Source organism: Abrus precatorius, unplaced genomic scaffold (genome assembly GCF_003935025.1).
Source record: "Abrus precatorius isolate BTA unplaced genomic scaffold, Abrus_2018 Scaffold11, whole genome shotgun sequence".
In the NCBI taxonomy this organism is placed as follows: domain Eukaryota; kingdom Viridiplantae; phylum Streptophyta; class Magnoliopsida; order Fabales; family Fabaceae; genus Abrus; species Abrus precatorius.
In genome coordinates, this window is record NW_020874303.1 from 16167996 (window position 1) to 16185639 (window position 17644).

Consider the following 17644-nt stretch of genomic DNA (forward strand, 5'->3'; position numbering starts at 1 on the left):
GAAAATAACGTTATCTCATCCGTTTAACCATCTAAACGGCGGGTAAATTTTTAGTCCTGTAGTATCTATTTCTATGTAGTTAAGTTTTTTTAATTTATATGGATTTTTTTTATTTCAAAAAACTAAATATAGGAAAAATAATTGTGAGAAGGTAAATCTTGTATTTTTTAAAATACATATAAATTCGTGGAAGACCGAATACATTGCTAAACGCACAGCAGCAAAAGATACCATAGCCATTACTCCATCCTATTACTTCTGTCGTTTCTTCTTCTTCGTCTTTTTATTGCTGTTACAATTTAAATTTTCATACTACGGATGATTTAATTATTATTTTGTTTCACGAAGAATTATTATCATAAAATATAAAAAATATCTGTAAAAAAATTCTTCAAACAAATAATATTGACTAAATATTTATTGGAAAATCTCCTCTAAAGTGAATTACTTTGTAAAATGAAAAAAAGAAGAGTTTATTCACTCTTAAATCTTCATGGATTAGTATTATTGTGTATTTTAAATTAAATCAATGATAAATAACTTTTTATTTTCTTATTTTACAAATAAACTAGCTTTAATAAAGACTTGTCCATGATTTATACACCTCAGTGTAAGTACTTGTATTTCATATTTTTGGTGATTTACTAATATTTCATATGCATACAATATCTTTATCAATACAAAAAATAGGTGCAAAAAATTATGAAAATGAGAAAAATGAAATAGCACCAAACAACTATTCAAATGAACAGACAAATAACATGCTAATGGGCGATATTTAAAAAAACAAAATGCATTTCAACTTTATAGAAAAGCGAACGAATAATCATAATTTTCTCTTTAAAGAAAAGCCACCGCTGGCGAAAGAACAACAAAAGGAAAAACAAGTACGTGAAAGTGATTATGAAAGGTCGCGTTATAATGGAAAGTGAAGCAAACTAATTGCTTTCCATATTCCCATGGACCAATGCTAAGCCCTGGCACAAGCAGTTACGGTTTTGCAAGGACCTATTAACCATTATTATTTCCTTTAATCAGCCATGCCACTGCTTTGATTGAAAAGCACTATTCAATTACACTAAATGGGAATAAATAATAATGATAACTTGTAACAAGTATAAGTAGTTAGACAAGAAGAGGTTTTCATCGTTGTGTAATTTTGCTTTTCCTTGTCATTGTCACTGTCATTTCTGAAGTCACAAAATAAGGCATCAATTTCATGGCTCTCAAACATGGATTATTCTTCTTGTTGACCCTTTCATGCTTTGTTGCACATGGAACAGCAACAAGGGACTTCTTGATTAATAATCCAAAACAAGACCTAGTGGACTGCTGGAGCCACCTCATTGAGTTAAAATCTTGTTCTAATGAGATTTTGCATTTCTTCACCAATGGTCAAGCTGATATTGGGCCCAACTGTTGCTGTGCCATTACAGTGATAACCCATAAATGCTGGCCCGCAATACTCATTTCCTTGGGCATCACGGCCCATGAAGCTCATTATTTACGTGCCTATTGTGATGCGGCTACTTCAAGCCCAGCTCCAGCTCCAGCCCCTGCTGCTGATGGAGAGGAGACGCCATTTCCAATATAGGTAAACCAATCTAGAAGGATTAAAATTAAATAAAAATATTCAATGTCTTATCGAACAAAGCTTTGATTTTCTGCTTTGGCATCTATTTGCTTTCTCTTAAAAGAGTAAATCATGCTTTCCCATGTAAGTCGAATAATGATATTAAATTATCTGTGTAGCTTGTTTAGATAATTTCAGTTTCTTCCATTTTAACACCTCTCAGTATGTGGTAAAATACAAACTCCTAGCAACGTATAACTTCGGCAATTGTAGATTTGCTAATTTACAATGGCGATTAGCCCTTTAAAATTATAAAAAAAATGTAATATGAAAAGGTAATAGTCTCTATGCTATTGGTTTTAAGTTATGTGTGCAGAATACAGTTTACTTTCTTTATCCATCTTCTACTACTCATGACAATTGGTTACTAAGTGATTTATAAATCTATCATAAATTTTTGCCAAAAATAGTTTGGTTTGGATTTAGATCCTAAAACTTTTGCTTACTCCAAATAAAAACTCCTTACTTAAAATGGCAAATGTGAAGTTAAACTGTTTCAAATAATTTCCACTTATTTTATGTTTAAGAATACACAATTGACCAAAGTTCTCTATAAAATATCGTGTCAGAAAGCAATATACCATTAACATTACACAGACAATATTCACATACACTAAAATGCATTAGCTAACAAATCATTTGCATTTAGAAGAACTTACTTGGTCCACAGTCCAACGGAGTAAGAATCTCCGACAATAGCCGGTTGGACTGGGACGTGCCATTATGTCGCGCAGCATGAACCAAAAAGATAAAATAAAACTGTTAAAAAAAATGAAAATAGCCGAAAAAATGAATTATTTCTTAAATAATTATACAATGGTTAACATTGTTACCAGATTAAAATATAATAAATAATATTAAAATATTACTCTGAATTACTATCTCTATAAGAATAAATATAATATTTAAATATTTGAAAAATTAATTTGATGGTAAAATGTCGGTAGCATTAAAAACTTTGAATGGCCGACTTAGATTCACTCCCAAAATGGAAAAGGCGTACGTAGTCTAGGACTTCAAAATGATAAGAGGGAAAATAAAATAAAATTCAAAACCCAAAGTAATTTAATCGACGAGAGGATGTTCTCGTATATAAAGTTGCGCATCTAATAGCAATTTAAAATAATCCCAAAATACCGAGACATTTAAGGCCTCGCATGGCATGCCAAGAGTTGGAGAATAAAGGTGGCTTTGGCTTTCTACAAACTTGAGAATGAGTTAGCCACATCAATGACAAAGCGATACTTGACATCAGCTTTGCTAAGCCTTTCCATGGCAGTGTTTATTTGGTCCATCTTAATAAGCTCAATATCTGCAGTTATGTTGTGCTTTCCGCAGAAATCAAGCATTTCTTGAGTCTCCTTTAGCCCTCCAAAGTTGCTTCCCCCTATCAGCTTCCGTCCTGCACACAAAATTTAGACATTTTATTGACCAAATCCACATATTATATTTACAATGAAACAGCACCTGCTCAATGTTTCAAGTATACATGTTATGCCACAAGAAATGTTTCATTCCATATTACAGTGTTATTTGACTACGAAAATGTGCTAAAAAGAGTATGGTAGAAAGTGTATTTCTAGCACTCCTTTTGTGGACATAACACTCCATGTATCTTCCACCTTTGGGTGTTATGAGGGACACCTTGTGCTAAAATCAGGTTATTTTTGCCTTGTGTGGTTAATTGCTAGTGAGAAATTAAACTACATTTTACCATATTGGAGATAGTTGATAGCTTACCTGCAACTAATGGAAAGATGGGCAGCTCAAGCGGCTTGCTAGGCAACCCAACAGTGACTAGCTTCCCATTCAGCTTCAGAAGGCCTAGCAGTGGAATCAGAGAATGAACAGCAGAAATTGTATCTATGATATAGTCCATGGTTCCCATAGCTTCCTGCATAAATAAAATTTATAAAAAATTACAAGGACATTATGAGCAATTGCATGACCAATCAATCCATTATTATACTATTCATTATCATGGAGAAGCAGACCAAAGTTCATTTCTTGTATTTTAAAGAGCTCAAATAGAGCTGCCCATCTAATTGATTCAGCTGAGGAAGAGAGATTTTCTTGTGTTGAGATATTTCATGGCTAATATTGACTACAGCTGCTAAATCACTCGGAGCATTGCAAAATAAAAGACTACCATTGCAAAATAGTAATCTATAAAAGACTACAGCTACTGAGTCACTATTTATTAATAACTTGAGAAATACGTCAACAAACTAATTTTTAAACAGTAAATAGAAGACCACCATTGCAAAATAGTAATCTTAATTTATAACAAGCAAAGCACAAATTATTTGCTGCCAGATACGCCCAACAGTAGCATAAAAATATCATTATCCTAACTATGTCAAAACCAGAACAGATAAAAACAAGTTCCTTCAAACGCTTTTTAGTCTTGAAACCTCATTTACCTTCATTTTTGCAGGGTCTGAGGAAACAAGGAAAGAATCAGCCCCAAGTCTGTGAATGGCCTCAGCTTCCTTGTTTGGGGAGGTACTAATGACAGTAACTTTCAGCCCAAATGCCTTACCAAATTTGATTGCAACATGGCCTAACCCACCAAGCCCTGCCACTCCCAAGTGTTTGCCAGGCTCAGTCATCCCATAATATTTCATTGGACTATACACAGTAATGCCAGCACACAGCAATGGAGCACCAGCATCAAGGGGTAAGTTTTCAGGAAATTGGAGCACATAACGCTGGTGAACAACCACAAAATCAGAATAACCACCTTGAGTTCGTGTACCATTATAAGGAGAGTTATAGGTAAACACAGGTCGGGGACAGTAATTCTCAAGATCCTGTTGGCAACTGTCACATGCCTTGCAAGAATCTACTATTACACCAACTCCAACTTTATCACCTACTTTGAATTTTGTCACATTATTTCCAGTTTTTGTCACAACACCAACAATTTCATGCCTAAAAAACACAATCACAAAAGTTAATTCATGTTAAACACAAAATTGTCCTGATCTCAGGATTGACTATTGCGCAAACGCATGTAAGCATTAAACTATTACATATGACTCAAGGATTAGAAACTTAAAATAAAGTCAATTAATTTACTTATATGAATTTAACAAAAAAAAATTGCATCATTAACACCACAAACAAAAAACAGCACTAAAAGATTTAAGTTTTTGCTCCCGAGAATTAAAGAATCATAACCCCATGTTTGCTTCCATTGTTTCTGCATATGGTCTCATTATTTTAGGCATCCACCAAATCTTAATTGTACGACACATATCTAAAGTAACGTGAGATAAATATAATATACACACAGTGTATGTGAGATGATGTAAAACAAAACGTGCGCTCAGATTATTTTATAAAGGGTTTAGTTTTTTATTCTTTTTTCTTTTGATCTCGCGACAAAGTACCCTTAAAGTAAAAAAACAAAAACGAAAAAAATACTTAAAAATTACATTAAAATACATCAAAAAACAATAGAAAGTAGTGCAATAATAATATTTTTCAATAACAATCTCACTTTTAATTCCTAACTCACTGTACTAGTAAACATTTGCCTTTCTCCTTCCCTGTTACATTTACTACACCAAATTCCAAAGACAAATTAAGTGGATTAACAATTGAGATCCAAATCCCAAAACAAAACTGTGGACGGTTAAACGATCAAGAAAAACGTGATTTTCATGAACAGCAAAGAATATGAGTCTGTCCCACCACATTCAAACTCAATGATGTAAGATGGCATATTTATATTACAACCCCATCTCTATTTTCAGGGTACGCAAAATGATTAAGCAAAAGAAACGTCAATGAACAAATAATCAAAAACAAAAGAACCGGATCACGTATGGGCATATAGGGAAAAAGGTGGTAACTTTAAGAAATATTAAATAATTAAAAACAGGGTTTAAAAAAATTAAGAGTTGGATTAAATGAAATTGCATGAGAATAAGATGCAGTTGTACGATGGGTGTAGAACACAAAAGAAAGAAGATTGTACCCAGGAACAACAGGGTAAGTGGTGAAACCCCAATCGTTTTTGACAGTGTGGAGATCAGAATGACAAACCCCACAAAAAAGAATCTTGAGAGTGACGTCATCGTCGCCATTTTCCCTGCGAATAGGGGCCCGTGGAAGGAGAGTGAGTTCATTTCTATTGCATTATAATGAGAGATAAATAATAATAATAATAATAATAATAATAATAATAATAAACCTTCTGGAGAAATGAAAAGGGGAAAGGATGCCAGAAGTGTCTGAAGCAGCCCAACCAAAAGCTTTGAGAGGGAGTTCAGTTTGTGGAGATTTTGCCATGTCTTCTTCTCTTGTTGCTCTGTTCTGCTTTGGCGGTGATGTTGTAGTGGACAATGGCATGGTCGGTTTATATAGTGAAAGAATTTGCTACTTTTGGAAGTATAATATTACATAGGGGCCCAAAAAGGGGTTTAATAAAACAATTTATCTTTTACTTTGTTATTAGTCCTTTTCTCTTTTTCTTATAACACACTAATTAGTGCCGTTAGAGTTAGGAGCGTTGTTCAAGTAATTAAGAAACGGTTTAATAAAAATTTAACATTTTTATTTTGTACCTTAAATAATTAAAATTATATTATATTTTTTATTAAAATGTTAATTATAATTGTTAAAAAAATTTAAATATAAAAAATATTTTTTATTATAAACTACTTATTATAAATACTGATTTATAAAAATATATTAAAGAGTGTGTTATTAGTATTTCTCAATCTTTTAGTCATAAATAATGATTTATAAAAAAAATCTTAATATTGTTTTAATAAAGATTATGATAATTTTTTTATATACACTAGTTAATAAGACTGGTATGTTTTGAGCTAACAATCGAATTCACTTCACCTTTCAAAACGACAGAATCCTACTAAACGAAAATTGGTCCACTCGTTTGAATACAATTTTCGTTGATAATGACAAGTAAATGCTGTTTAATTTTATGATATTTTCAAGATTAAAATATCGACCTACCAACATCTCAATATCAACAAACAACACAATTAATAAACATAATCAATGCACAGATTTTTGTATTCAAAGACACAGATGAATGCTATTTATTTTTTGACTGATTTAGTGACTAAAATATCAACCTACCAATATCTCAATATCAATAAATATAATTAATGTGGATATCAATTCAAATTTTTGTGTGTTAAAGGTATATAATTTAATTTAATACATTATTAAAATATAAAGTATATACTATAAAATAATCAAATTATGTTGATTATTTTATTTAAAAATTAATTATTATAGAAAATGGTAATTTTCACCGATAATATAAATTATGAATGAATCAAAATGAAAAAACTTTTATAATGTTATGCAGGATTTTTTAATAAATGTTATAGTTAACGATATTTTGTTTAAATTTGTAGAACTTTTTTTTTATTAATAAGTGCATGCTTGATTTTAAGGTCACTAATTCAAGCTCTGTATACATGGCGGGGGGGGAATGCTAAAAGAGCTAACCTCCATCATACTATCAATGCTTATGCTCCCATGACTGATACACATAATCAGAAGATTTATTTAGTGAAATTATTTTTCACGTGAGGGGTGAAAGGATAAAAATTGACTACACAAATAATGAATATTAATTTTTATTTAATAGTTATATGATCATTTTAAAATATCACATTATTATATTTTTAATTTAAACAATTTAGGAATAGATAAATGATCTTTACCAAAAAATGAATGACTTATCATACTAAAAAAGTTATTTAAGAATTTATTAAATATCAACAATGCAATTAAATGTTATGCTTATTATTTGTAGTTGTAATTAATTTAATGGTTTTTTATTAAATGTTGAGCATACATTTAGTTATTTTTTGTTGATTTTTTTTCTTTTATCAATGGATGGTTGATTTTTTTTTCTTTTATTCGGATGCTTTCACGAAAGATAGCCGGGATGCATCCTAAAAATATGATTAACTTTCGTAATAGTAAAAAAAAAAAAATTTATTATTATACAAACGAAAAACTAAATGCACATATTTATCAACTATGATATGTAATTAAATCAATGAAAAAGGGTTATATTAAATAATAATTATGTAACTAAATGTTACATTATCATGTTATATTAATTATAGTAAACTAATTCACTATCCTTGACTCAATACTTTTTTTTATTATATTTTATGTCTTCGTTTTATTGAGTGTGTATATGTATACATATATGAGAAGAATTAGTGCCATCTCACCGTACTATTATAGAATTTTTCGAGTAAAAATATGTTTAATATAAGAGGTGACAGGACAAGTGTTGATTAGATAACTGTATATAAATGATAAACATTAAAAAATATTAATATTTATATATTTATTTAAATTGTTGCGCAATTAAATAATTATAAAAAGATTGAGAGTCTTTACTAAAAAAAAGTAATGACATCTTATATTAATAAAAAATATTTAAAAATTATTAAATGTTATGCTCATTGATTATAATTATAATTATAATTATAATTAATCAATATATTAACTAATCCCATTAATCATTTAATTAATAAACATTTTTTATGAATGCTTTTTGGTTTATTTTATTTTATTTTATCAATGGATGACTGATTACTGCATGCTCTCTTAAAACAATGTACTTATTTGAATTTTATGGTTTAGGGTTTATTCATTATTCATAAATGATTTTTTTTTCTATTTAAGTATTTTTTTGTCTATTTTGTATAATAAAGTTAATAAAAGATAATAAAAAAATCTCTTAAAAATAAAAACAGTATTGCGCGCAAAAGAGTGAGAATAATTTTTATTTTTTTTTATCTGTTATCACATAATCATAACGTAACATATTTTATTTTCTTATTATTTTAAATAAATATTTTGACAAACGTATAACTGTGACTGGGGCATCTCACAGTAGGCACTAATAAGAGCTAGTCCTAATATTTATCCACTAATGAATGCATTGAAATATCCGAACGAATTAGAAATAACTACTGAAATAAGTAGTTGGAATTATAAATGTTGTTTTCAATAGCTTGTTAGTTAGTTAGGGCGCCGCGGACCACCCAATCCCATCACTTCGCCATAGCTACGCAAGCAAAGTCAGGTAGAGCCATTAATTCAGTCACAAGGATTATTTTTTCTTCAACATATTTCAAAAGACATTCAGAGATGATTTTAAGCATTTAAAAAATTTAATTTTTATGCATGAAAAATCAATTAAAGTGAATTTACAATATATAATACATATATTATCTGCATCATTTAATCACGAATTTACTGAAAATTGTTAATTATTATAACGACTATTTTCTTTTACAATATATCATTTTATTAAATTTTAGGTCTTGCTTGATGTCCATGATATGATAACAAAAAAAATTGAAGGCTTTTTACATTCTTCATATCCAAACTTAAAATTTACACTTTTATTTTTTGTTCAACTTCACTTGTTGATCTTAACGTTTATAACGAATCAATCGCAGTTACAATAATTTAAAAACCTGGGCCAATACATGCGGGATGGTCCATACCTCACCCATCCTCTTGGTTTCCCTTTCACTTGAATGGGTAAGCCCAATTTAAAGTCCGAAGAAGGCCCACACATGTGAAAAAAGATGGCTTACAATAGAAAATACTTGGGCCTTTTCCTCCTTAAACAAAACTGGGCCTGATGGAAGGGAGTCAGAAATTGACACGGGGAGTGTCAACGGAAAGAATGAAAAAAGCACTACTGGTTGTATCTTTTGGTGTCGTATTTCTCTTTATCCTGTTTTGTTTTATAAATATATTCCCCGTTTCACTGCTTATATTATTGGACGAAGCAAATCCTACCTGGATATGTCGGAGTGGCCGAAAACTCCACTACACACATCTCCATATTCTTCCAACTATGTTCACCCCCCCAACCCAAATCCATTTAAAAATTATAAAGAAATTAAATTGAAAAGAAACTAATTAATTTTATTAGTACAATATGATATGTTAATGTTTAAATTTAAAAATTTAAATTAGAATCAATTAAGAATCTTAAGACTCGGTTAATTTTAGAAATATCTTTAACTTGAAATAGTGTATCAAAATTTAAATTTTAAAAAAATACTACAAAGATATAAATAAAAAAACACGATATACTAATAATTATAAATGAGTATTATATTATTATTACGTGAGGTGACCTGATCTGAATTCACAGATTCCCTTTTTCCTTTGTCCGTTCATCTCCATTTCCCCACAGCATTAGCAACAATAGAAAACAGCTTCTGAGAGAGAGACACGCGCCAAAGAAATGGTCATGCTCATGCTATTGCTCACCACACTGTAAACACATGCATCCAAATATGAATAAGCCCTAAATAAGAGAGAGAGAATGGAGTTTGGTGGAATATACTAGTATATATTTCCTTTTTTCTCTGTTCCGTTGAGTTTCCATTATCCACAACTTGGGCGTGGATCAATCCGAAAAAACTCACACTTCATTTTTTTTTTCTGTTTCCGAAAAAAAAGGGAATAGATATCGGCTTTGTTTGTTTCTCTGGTGGATCCGTGCTCTTGCATACGCTAATCATTTGTTAGATTCATTGGTTTCGGTTCGAATATGGATTCGGAGGATTTCCGATCCATATTGGAGAGTGCAGGCGTCGACGTTTGGGTGTTGATGGACGCGGCAATCGCCGTGGCTTCCGCCGATTACGCCGACGAATTGAAACGCCGGAGAGATGGAATCGTGGAGCGTCTATACACTGCGGCTTCGGCGCCGCCTCGGTGCCAGAACTGCGATGCCGGCGATGGAGAAATCAAGAAGCGGAACAGTCCATCAACGGAGGACGAGGAGGAAGAAGATGAGGAAAAGGATCCTTATGGAGGCTTGTTCGATGACGAGCAGAAGAGGATTCTAGAGATTAAAGAGCAACTCGAAGACCCTCACCAGGTCTTCTTTGTTTAATTTCTCAGTTAACGTGTTTTTTTCATGAATTTGTTTTTGTGGTTTAATTGATTTAATGCTTTTATTTGTCCTTTATCAGTCTGAAGATTCGTTGGTGGAGCTGTTACAGAATCTGGCAGATATGGATATTACATTCCAAGCGTTAGAAGTAACATCTTTTTGTTTAGTTTCATTCAAATTGTTAATTTTTTTTGTTTTAATTTAATGTCAATTTAATTCCCTAGGAGACTGACATTGGAAGGCACGTGAATCGGTTACGGAAGCATACGTCTAATGATGTTAAGAGATTGGTGAAGCTACTTGTCAGGTTTTGGAAAGAGCTTTTATTTATTTTTGTTTTCGAATATATGAAGTATGAATGTTGATTGATATTTGTGTGCAATGCATTGCATGAGTTCAGTGTTCAGCTGATGAAATTTGTTTTTCTTTCGTTGACTTGTTTTTTTTTTATTTTTCGGGTTTGCAGGAAGTGGAAGGAAATTGTAGATGAATGGGTGGTGAAGTTGAAGACACCGGGAGCACCGGGTACTGCTGTAATGGGTAATCTTGACTTAATCTTCTCTTGGGAAAATTTATTCTTGTTGTTGAAAGAGTTAAGTTCTTGATGAATTGAAAATGTTGGTGTTGTAGCTGATGAAGACTGGCCCCAGCAGAAAACTCCACAAAATGAGCATCGTCAGGTTAAGGAATTTTTTTTTACCATTCAGTGCTTTTCCATGGTAAGATGAGGCTTTGTTTGGCAAATTGGCTTTCTAATATTCCTATTCCTTTTGCAGATTCCTGATTTTGGGTACTCACCAAACCCACACAGTGAGTGTAGCATCCGATTCCAATCTTCCTCCGTGTCCCGTTTGGATTTGTTTGATATAATAACATGTTTCCTGCTCTCACAGATGGGATTTTTGGGTCAGAGCGCATCAATACTGAAGCGCAACAAAAGCCAAAAGCAATTCCTCGCAAAGAAGCTCCCCCAAAATCCGCGCCATCACCATCAGTCCCTGCTCCAGCTCCTCCTCAAAACGTACGGATTTGAATTTATAACCTTTTGGAGTCTCTGACTCTGACATCTAAATGTGGCTGCTAAAATTTGAAGGTTGTGTCCTAAAAATCACATAAGTTTAAAACCATAATTCAGCAAGTGTGGAGTTTAGCTCCGTTGGGTAGCGCTTATGCAGGAACATCGGTATGAATGGTCTTAGTCGTTGTTTAATGATTGCAGAGACAGAGAGAGAGCAATTTTGATTCGGAGAGACTTGCCTCGGCAAGAAAACGGCTTCAAGAGAATTACAAAGAGGCTGCAAATGGTAAAATTTTATTTCATTTTCGTACTAGCTTAGTATTGTTTCTTTGGTTAGTTCGATACATATATATATACACTGACTGCTATTTTGTCTGTGCTGTGGTGGGGGGTGTAGCCAAAAAACAAAGAACTATTCAGGTGATGGACCTCCATGAATTACCAAAACCCAAGAATGCCTTCTTTGGAAAAAACAAAGGCGGCAGCGGTCAGGGAAGGCATTGGTGACCCATCATCACCCATGTACGTGGCGAGTTGCGTGTAAAAAGGCTTTTTGTGGGAGGGTGATGCCGGATAATCCTAAGACCCATTTGATCCCTTTATATTTTTCCTCCCCAACATAAAAAACCCCTTGTGGTTTTTTGTTTACTTAATATCAACCCCAAAATTCCATATTATTGACCAAACTATGTTTTTTATGAAATGTGGGCTAGGTACGGAGCACATGATGATTTCAGGATCAGAATGAAGATGAAAATGCGGTTTGAGGGGGGAGGGGGAGGGGATCGAATACATTGATCTTTTTTGGTTGGAGCATGTAGAGTATGGGTAAATGGTCCATTTGGTGCTCCAGTAAAGACTGTTTAGCATGATTTTTGTTTTTGTTCTTATCTTAATGGCACATCCAACAATTCCAGCCAACTAGGCGAGTGAAGAGTTGACTACTTCCTACTCTTATCCATTTGCACGAGCGCGGGTCCGGTCGTGGGGTAGTTTAGCTGGTGCTATAATCAATTCTTGTCTGGCCTGAGACATAATTTGTGTAGAAAGTAGTGAGCTGATCTTTCTGATCTCGACACATGAAGCGGAGCGCATTACACTTCATTGTGCATGTCAGCATTGCACACCATGTCCCATTGCGTCCAAAAATTCGTTTTTGAGGTTTCTCATTCGGTTGCCCACATTAGTTTTGTGTGCCGAATTTTTAGTGTATTTCAGCCGTTTAACAGGGCCGGCTTTAGGCTTACACTTAGACTTGATTAGTTTTTATGCGGGTCCGTCCAGGAGAAAATTTAACAATGTGTATATACAATTTTAAAAATATTATTGGTTAAAAATTTATACTAAGTTAATATTATCATAAAATGTTTTTTTAAATATAATATTTTATAATTTTAGATTACTTCTTGCTACAATTTCTGCTAATCCTTAATAGTTTATTATATTTAATAAACTTCATTTTTTTTGTGTTAAACTTGGTTATATGAATTTAATAGTTGATTTTGTGTTGTGAAAGCAAGAATAATACATTTTAAATTATCTTGTAAAATATATTTTATATTATTAAAATTTTCTAGTGTAATATTTGCGTAAGATTAAAACTACCGACTTTTTGGCCTGGTAGAACTGGGAAAAGGGGGCGGGGGCGGTTTTCGTTGAACATGTATAAGTTGATAATTGAGGAAAAATTGAGTAAAGATGACATTTACGCTCTAACAACTTAATAAAGTTATATTATATTTTACATATATGTATATATTATGTTGTGATAAAGCAAATTATAATGATAATTTTTGGATGAATTCCTATAAACGCATTTCTTCTGATTACTGGATTCTTGATAAAAATGGTACCATTGATAATTTTGAAAAAAATTAAAAGTTGATTGAAACATCCTTTTTCAAAGATTTAATTCTTGCTATCGAATACACCAAAGAGTTTGATGAAAAATAATGTTTTTTAACATCTTTGCCATACATTCTTTGCATATCATGATTTAAAAAGATTACTGCCACGTACACAAATAAACAGCTGTGGTGGATGGTAAAAGCACAAATTTTAAGCTACATTATATGTTAGAAATATAAATCGAAATCTTTATGTCAATGTCATTTCAAAATATCTGTAAATTATTAGCATATAGCCTAGAACTTTCGTCAGTTTATATAGCCTTTATTATGCAAATATTAATATCTCAGTCCATTTAATAGGTTGGTTGGGCTTGTCTAGGTTCAGTCCTAACATGAGTTGGGCTTAGTAGATTAAGCAAATTAAAAAGACTTGTAAAAGAGCTGGTTTTCAGTCTGGCTACATTCGTAAAATTAATTAAATTTTTATACTTTCTTGTTGACCAAAAAACAATCTCTAATCTCTTATAGTAGTATCTATTTTGTTAATATATTATTTATCATATCTTTCTTTTTCTTCTTCTTTTTATCTCTATTTTATATACCCTTTACAAGGGAGGCGCAAAATATATTAATTGAAAGGAATTTACTTGCCGCAGTAAAATTTTTGGGAGGCAGGTAGATAGAGGAGTTCATACTGGTAATGGACAACTCTGGCACGGGGAAGAGACTTCCTTCTCAGAAATGGGAAGACTATGATCAGAGTATGGAAAGATAAGTAGTTATGTTTTGGAGAATCTTTAGAGGGCTTCGCTGACTTCTGCTGGGAAACTACTATCTCACCTTATTGATGTTAATTGCCGGACACTGTTAAATTCAAAACTAAGAAATGGAAGTGATTCAAAGCTTCATCCTAAATTTAAGCTACGGTCGTCATTTCAAAAGCCAGACATGAATTTTTTTTGGATATTTTTACATGTTTTTAAAATATTCACTAAAATGTGATATTTTTAAAAAGATTATAAAAAAACGAAATTCAAAATTGGCATCAGAAATTGAACAATTTAAAAATTATAAAGTATAAAAAATGGTCAATAATAATTTTTAAAAAAAATAAAAAATTTAAACACTAAAATCACAATTTTGAAAATTTCTCATATACTTGTAATTTTTTTTTTCTAAAATTTCATATTTTAGTATATTAATTTTTTTTAATAAAAAAAGCCATAATTTTACATATAAAAGAATACTTTATTTTTTTTTATTAAACATGAATTTTATCAATTCAATTATGATAATTTTAACATTGATAGACAAAAACTTTTAATAATTTGTTATTTATATATTTAAAATAATACATTATACATTAATAAAATAGGTATTAACGAACTAACTCATCTTACTTTTTTATTATTGACGAATTAAATTGATGTAAACCTTTCTTGGGATCAAATCAATATCACGAGTACATTTGGGGATCGAAATGAATGCTCATTTTCTTATGATGTTTATTATGATAGTATAAATCAACGATAACGATGTTTTCATTTCAAAGTAAATGTTTAAATTAATTAATTATTGAAAAATTTTAAATCTGCATATAATATTTTCTAATTAAAATATTTTTTTCAAAAATACTAGTTTTATTTTAAATTTATGTTATATTTTTTATTCTATTTTGGGTCAAAAATTAAATTAATGTTTAATAAAAAATAATACCATGAAATTAATGAATTCCTTTCAGATATTAATTAATTAATATTTAATATATTTTATCAAATATTTTTATTTTTAGTAAATAATTGTACTTTAGTTTTCTTAACTAATATTTTTCCCAGCAGTTGCTTACAATAAATTATTTTTCTATAATAATAATAATAATTAAAAAAGCAAGAATGGTGGTGATGATACGATGATGAGAGCATTCATATTAGAAAATTGGGCAAATTAAATGTTTCTTCTTTATATATTTGTACCTTTTAATTTTTTTAATCACTAAATACCCCAAATGTTAGATTTTGTTATCTTTGGTTGTTTTATTTATTATTTTATGTTTATTAATTAAAATTGAAATTATATATTGTTATGGAATTTCCCATTTTAATCTTAATTTTAAAAGCAAGTTGAGAAAAAAGAAGAAGAAAAAAAGTATAATTTGTCATGCCAATGAAATTTGGTCGGTGAGAGTATGTTTGTCATCTTTTGGATCACAAATGTACATAGGAGTTTGTTCATTAGTTGCATCTCTTTTTCTTTTGAGTTTTAAGGGACCATTAGTCCAAAAAGTTTGGACACTAGGTCTAGAGAAAACCACATATGCATGCATGGTCAGTGGTGTTTGGTCACTCAATTCATAAACTACAATATTCGACTATCTATGTTGCAACTGCAAATTAATTCAATATACGCATTCCTTTCTAGTTTCTTAATTAATTAGACTGTGCTTTTCATTAACTCATGGTATCCTTCTGCATTAAAACATTCAGTAATTTTCTACGATTTCATGATTAGTAAACTAAATCATTTGGTGTACTTCCGCATCAGACTAGCTTTGGTCGCAGAGCATCGTTATTCAGTTTGAATTTTTTTTTATACGAATTGGCAAGATTATATTTAAATTAATTAATGAAAACAGATATCAAGATGAAAACAAAAGTGCGAGGAGATAGTTATAATAATAATAATGACTCATTCAAATCAATTTATGTTTGTACCATCAAGTAATATCCTTCAATAGTATTGTAAGTTTTGGAATCGACGAATAATGCTCAAGTTCGTGGTGAATTAACGGGAATAATTTCCTTATGTTACCTCTAAACCATGCCTTAAATGGGTAAATAATTTTTAGGGTTAAATTGGGATGTTTTACTAATCTTTTAAATATTTTACTTTAGAGGTGTGCTATGAAATCTTGTCAATGCTAAACGTGTTATGAGTTTTTTTTTTCTTTTAAAATGAACTTACTTAACTAAGTTTAGATTCGTTGATGCTTAATGTAACTATTAGATACTGAACTCTGAAAGTGTAAAAAAATTAAAATTAAAATAGCGAATCACTGTTTGTATTTAATTTTGAGTTTGAAAAAACCTAAACTATAATTTGACCAAATAATTGTTTCTATATATCTTTTTTTTTCAATCAAAATTTGAGAACTTAAACTCAACATATCATATGAAGTTTGAACTGGAACCAATATATTTTTAACTTTTTTTTTTTCAAAAAAATATATTCATACTAAAATTGCTATAGCCGGGTGATTTTTGGTTTCTCTTAAAAATTGCTATTAAAATTTAAAGGCTCGCTTCTTTTTTTTAATATATAAATCCCTAATATTATTATAGTGTGATCTTTAACAGTGATTTACCTCAAAGGCCCAAATTTTTAAAATAAAACCCCACAATTGGGGACATTAATAGTCATTAGAGGAAAAATTAGTATTAAACTATCACCCTTTGAAGAGCATATAGTTTAGTTAGGAATTCAGCGTAAAAATTTCCAAAATTTCCTTCCCTCTTCACGTGAATTACGTCAACAGTCCAATGTCTAGCAATGAACTATTTTTACATTTACAGGCTGAATTTATGAACTAAAATAAAATTGTAGGGATCTAATAAGAAAGCAAATTCTGAAGGCTTAATTATAAAGTTTTAAATCCTTATAATTTTAAATTTTCAATTAGGTCTCTAAATTCAACGGCACTCCAACGGTGGATATTTGATCAAAATATTTTAAAACTATTGAAATTCATGAGCAATAATTTTTTAAAACATGGTGACATGTTTGATTATCTCAAAAAGCATACCAATCGATATAAAAGTTAATTTATCATAAAAGAAGTGGGAAATTGAAAAGTTTATGAGACTGCGTTTGGAAGCTGCCCTGGAAACAAATCTCATAACTCCATGGGGAAAGTCTTTACGATGAAAATTGCATATTATAAGTAAATAAATTCAAATTTATAATTGAGTTTTGGACCCTTTTGAATTCTTTTTAAGTGTGTTTTTTACGTAACAATTCATATTCACGTCGTAAAGGATAAACTTGAGTAGAAATAGTAGAATGGTGAAATAAAAATAGTATCAAACTAAACATAATTACAAAAATATACTAAATAGAGATGTAATTGCAGGAAAAAAAACATAAAATGAACATAGAAACTGAAAACAAATTGCAGAAAAAATAAATGCGCGACTTCAGCAATGAACAACAACAGC

General features: G+C 30.7%; 3 protein-coding genes across 3 annotated transcripts; 2 read left to right on the forward strand and 1 right to left on the reverse strand.

The window, feature by feature from the left end:
- The first annotated feature begins 1219 nt into the window (after positions 1-1219).
- Positions 1220-1594, forward strand: LOC113855689 (egg cell-secreted protein 1.4-like). The gene has a single exon (XM_027487319.1). The coding sequence runs from the start codon at positions 1220-1222 to the stop codon at positions 1592-1594; it is 375 nt and encodes a 124-aa protein (XP_027343120.1).
- A 942-nt stretch (positions 1595-2536) lies between these two features.
- Positions 2537-5971, reverse strand: LOC113854592 (probable mannitol dehydrogenase). Its single transcript, XM_027485685.1, has 5 exons — positions 5835-5971; positions 5619-5732; positions 4057-4567; positions 3374-3527; positions 2537-3035 (listed from the first exon to the last, which is right to left on the reverse strand). The coding sequence occupies exons 1-5, from the start codon at positions 5930-5932 to the stop codon at positions 2833-2835; spliced, it is 1080 nt and encodes a 359-aa protein (XP_027341486.1). The 5' UTR covers positions 5933-5971; the 3' UTR covers positions 2537-2832.
- Positions 5972-9790: 3819 nt separating this feature from the next.
- LOC113855300 (probable mediator of RNA polymerase II transcription subunit 26c) lies at positions 9791-12956 on the forward strand. Its single transcript, XM_027486885.1, has 9 exons — positions 9791-10550; positions 10645-10713; positions 10790-10872; positions 11032-11105; positions 11196-11245; positions 11342-11375; positions 11459-11586; positions 11785-11869; positions 11981-12956. Exons 1-9 carry the CDS (start codon positions 10218-10220, stop codon positions 12088-12090), a joined length of 966 nt encoding a protein of 321 aa, XP_027342686.1. The 5' UTR covers positions 9791-10217; the 3' UTR covers positions 12091-12956.
- Positions 12957-17644: the final 4688 nt, after the last annotated feature.

Excerpts from the sequence above, each read along its gene's own strand:
- LOC113855689 (XM_027487319.1), top strand. The coding sequence starts at position 1,220 with ATGGCTCTCAAACATGGATTATTCTTCTTGTTGACCCTTTCATGCTTT.
- LOC113854592 (XM_027485685.1), bottom strand. The coding sequence starts at position 5,932 with ATGGCAAAATCTCCACAAACTGAACTCCCTCTCAAAGCTTTTGGTTGG. Across the intron at positions 5,733-5,834 it reads CCTTTTCATTTCTCCAGAAG|GGAAAATGGCGACGATGACG; the intron begins GTTTATTATTAT and ends CCCTATTCGCAG. Across the intron at positions 3,036-3,373 it reads CATCTTTCCATTAGTTGCAG|GACGGAAGCTGATAGGGGGA; the intron begins GTAAGCTATCAA and ends TTTTGTGTGCAG.
- LOC113855300 (XM_027486885.1), top strand. The coding sequence starts at position 10,218 with ATGGATTCGGAGGATTTCCGATCCATATTGGAGAGTGCAGGCGTCGAC. Across the intron at positions 11,106-11,195 it reads ACCGGGTACTGCTGTAATGG|CTGATGAAGACTGGCCCCAG; the intron begins GTAATCTTGACT and ends TTGGTGTTGTAG. Across the intron at positions 11,587-11,784 it reads CTCCAGCTCCTCCTCAAAAC|AGACAGAGAGAGAGCAATTT; the intron begins GTACGGATTTGA and ends TAATGATTGCAG.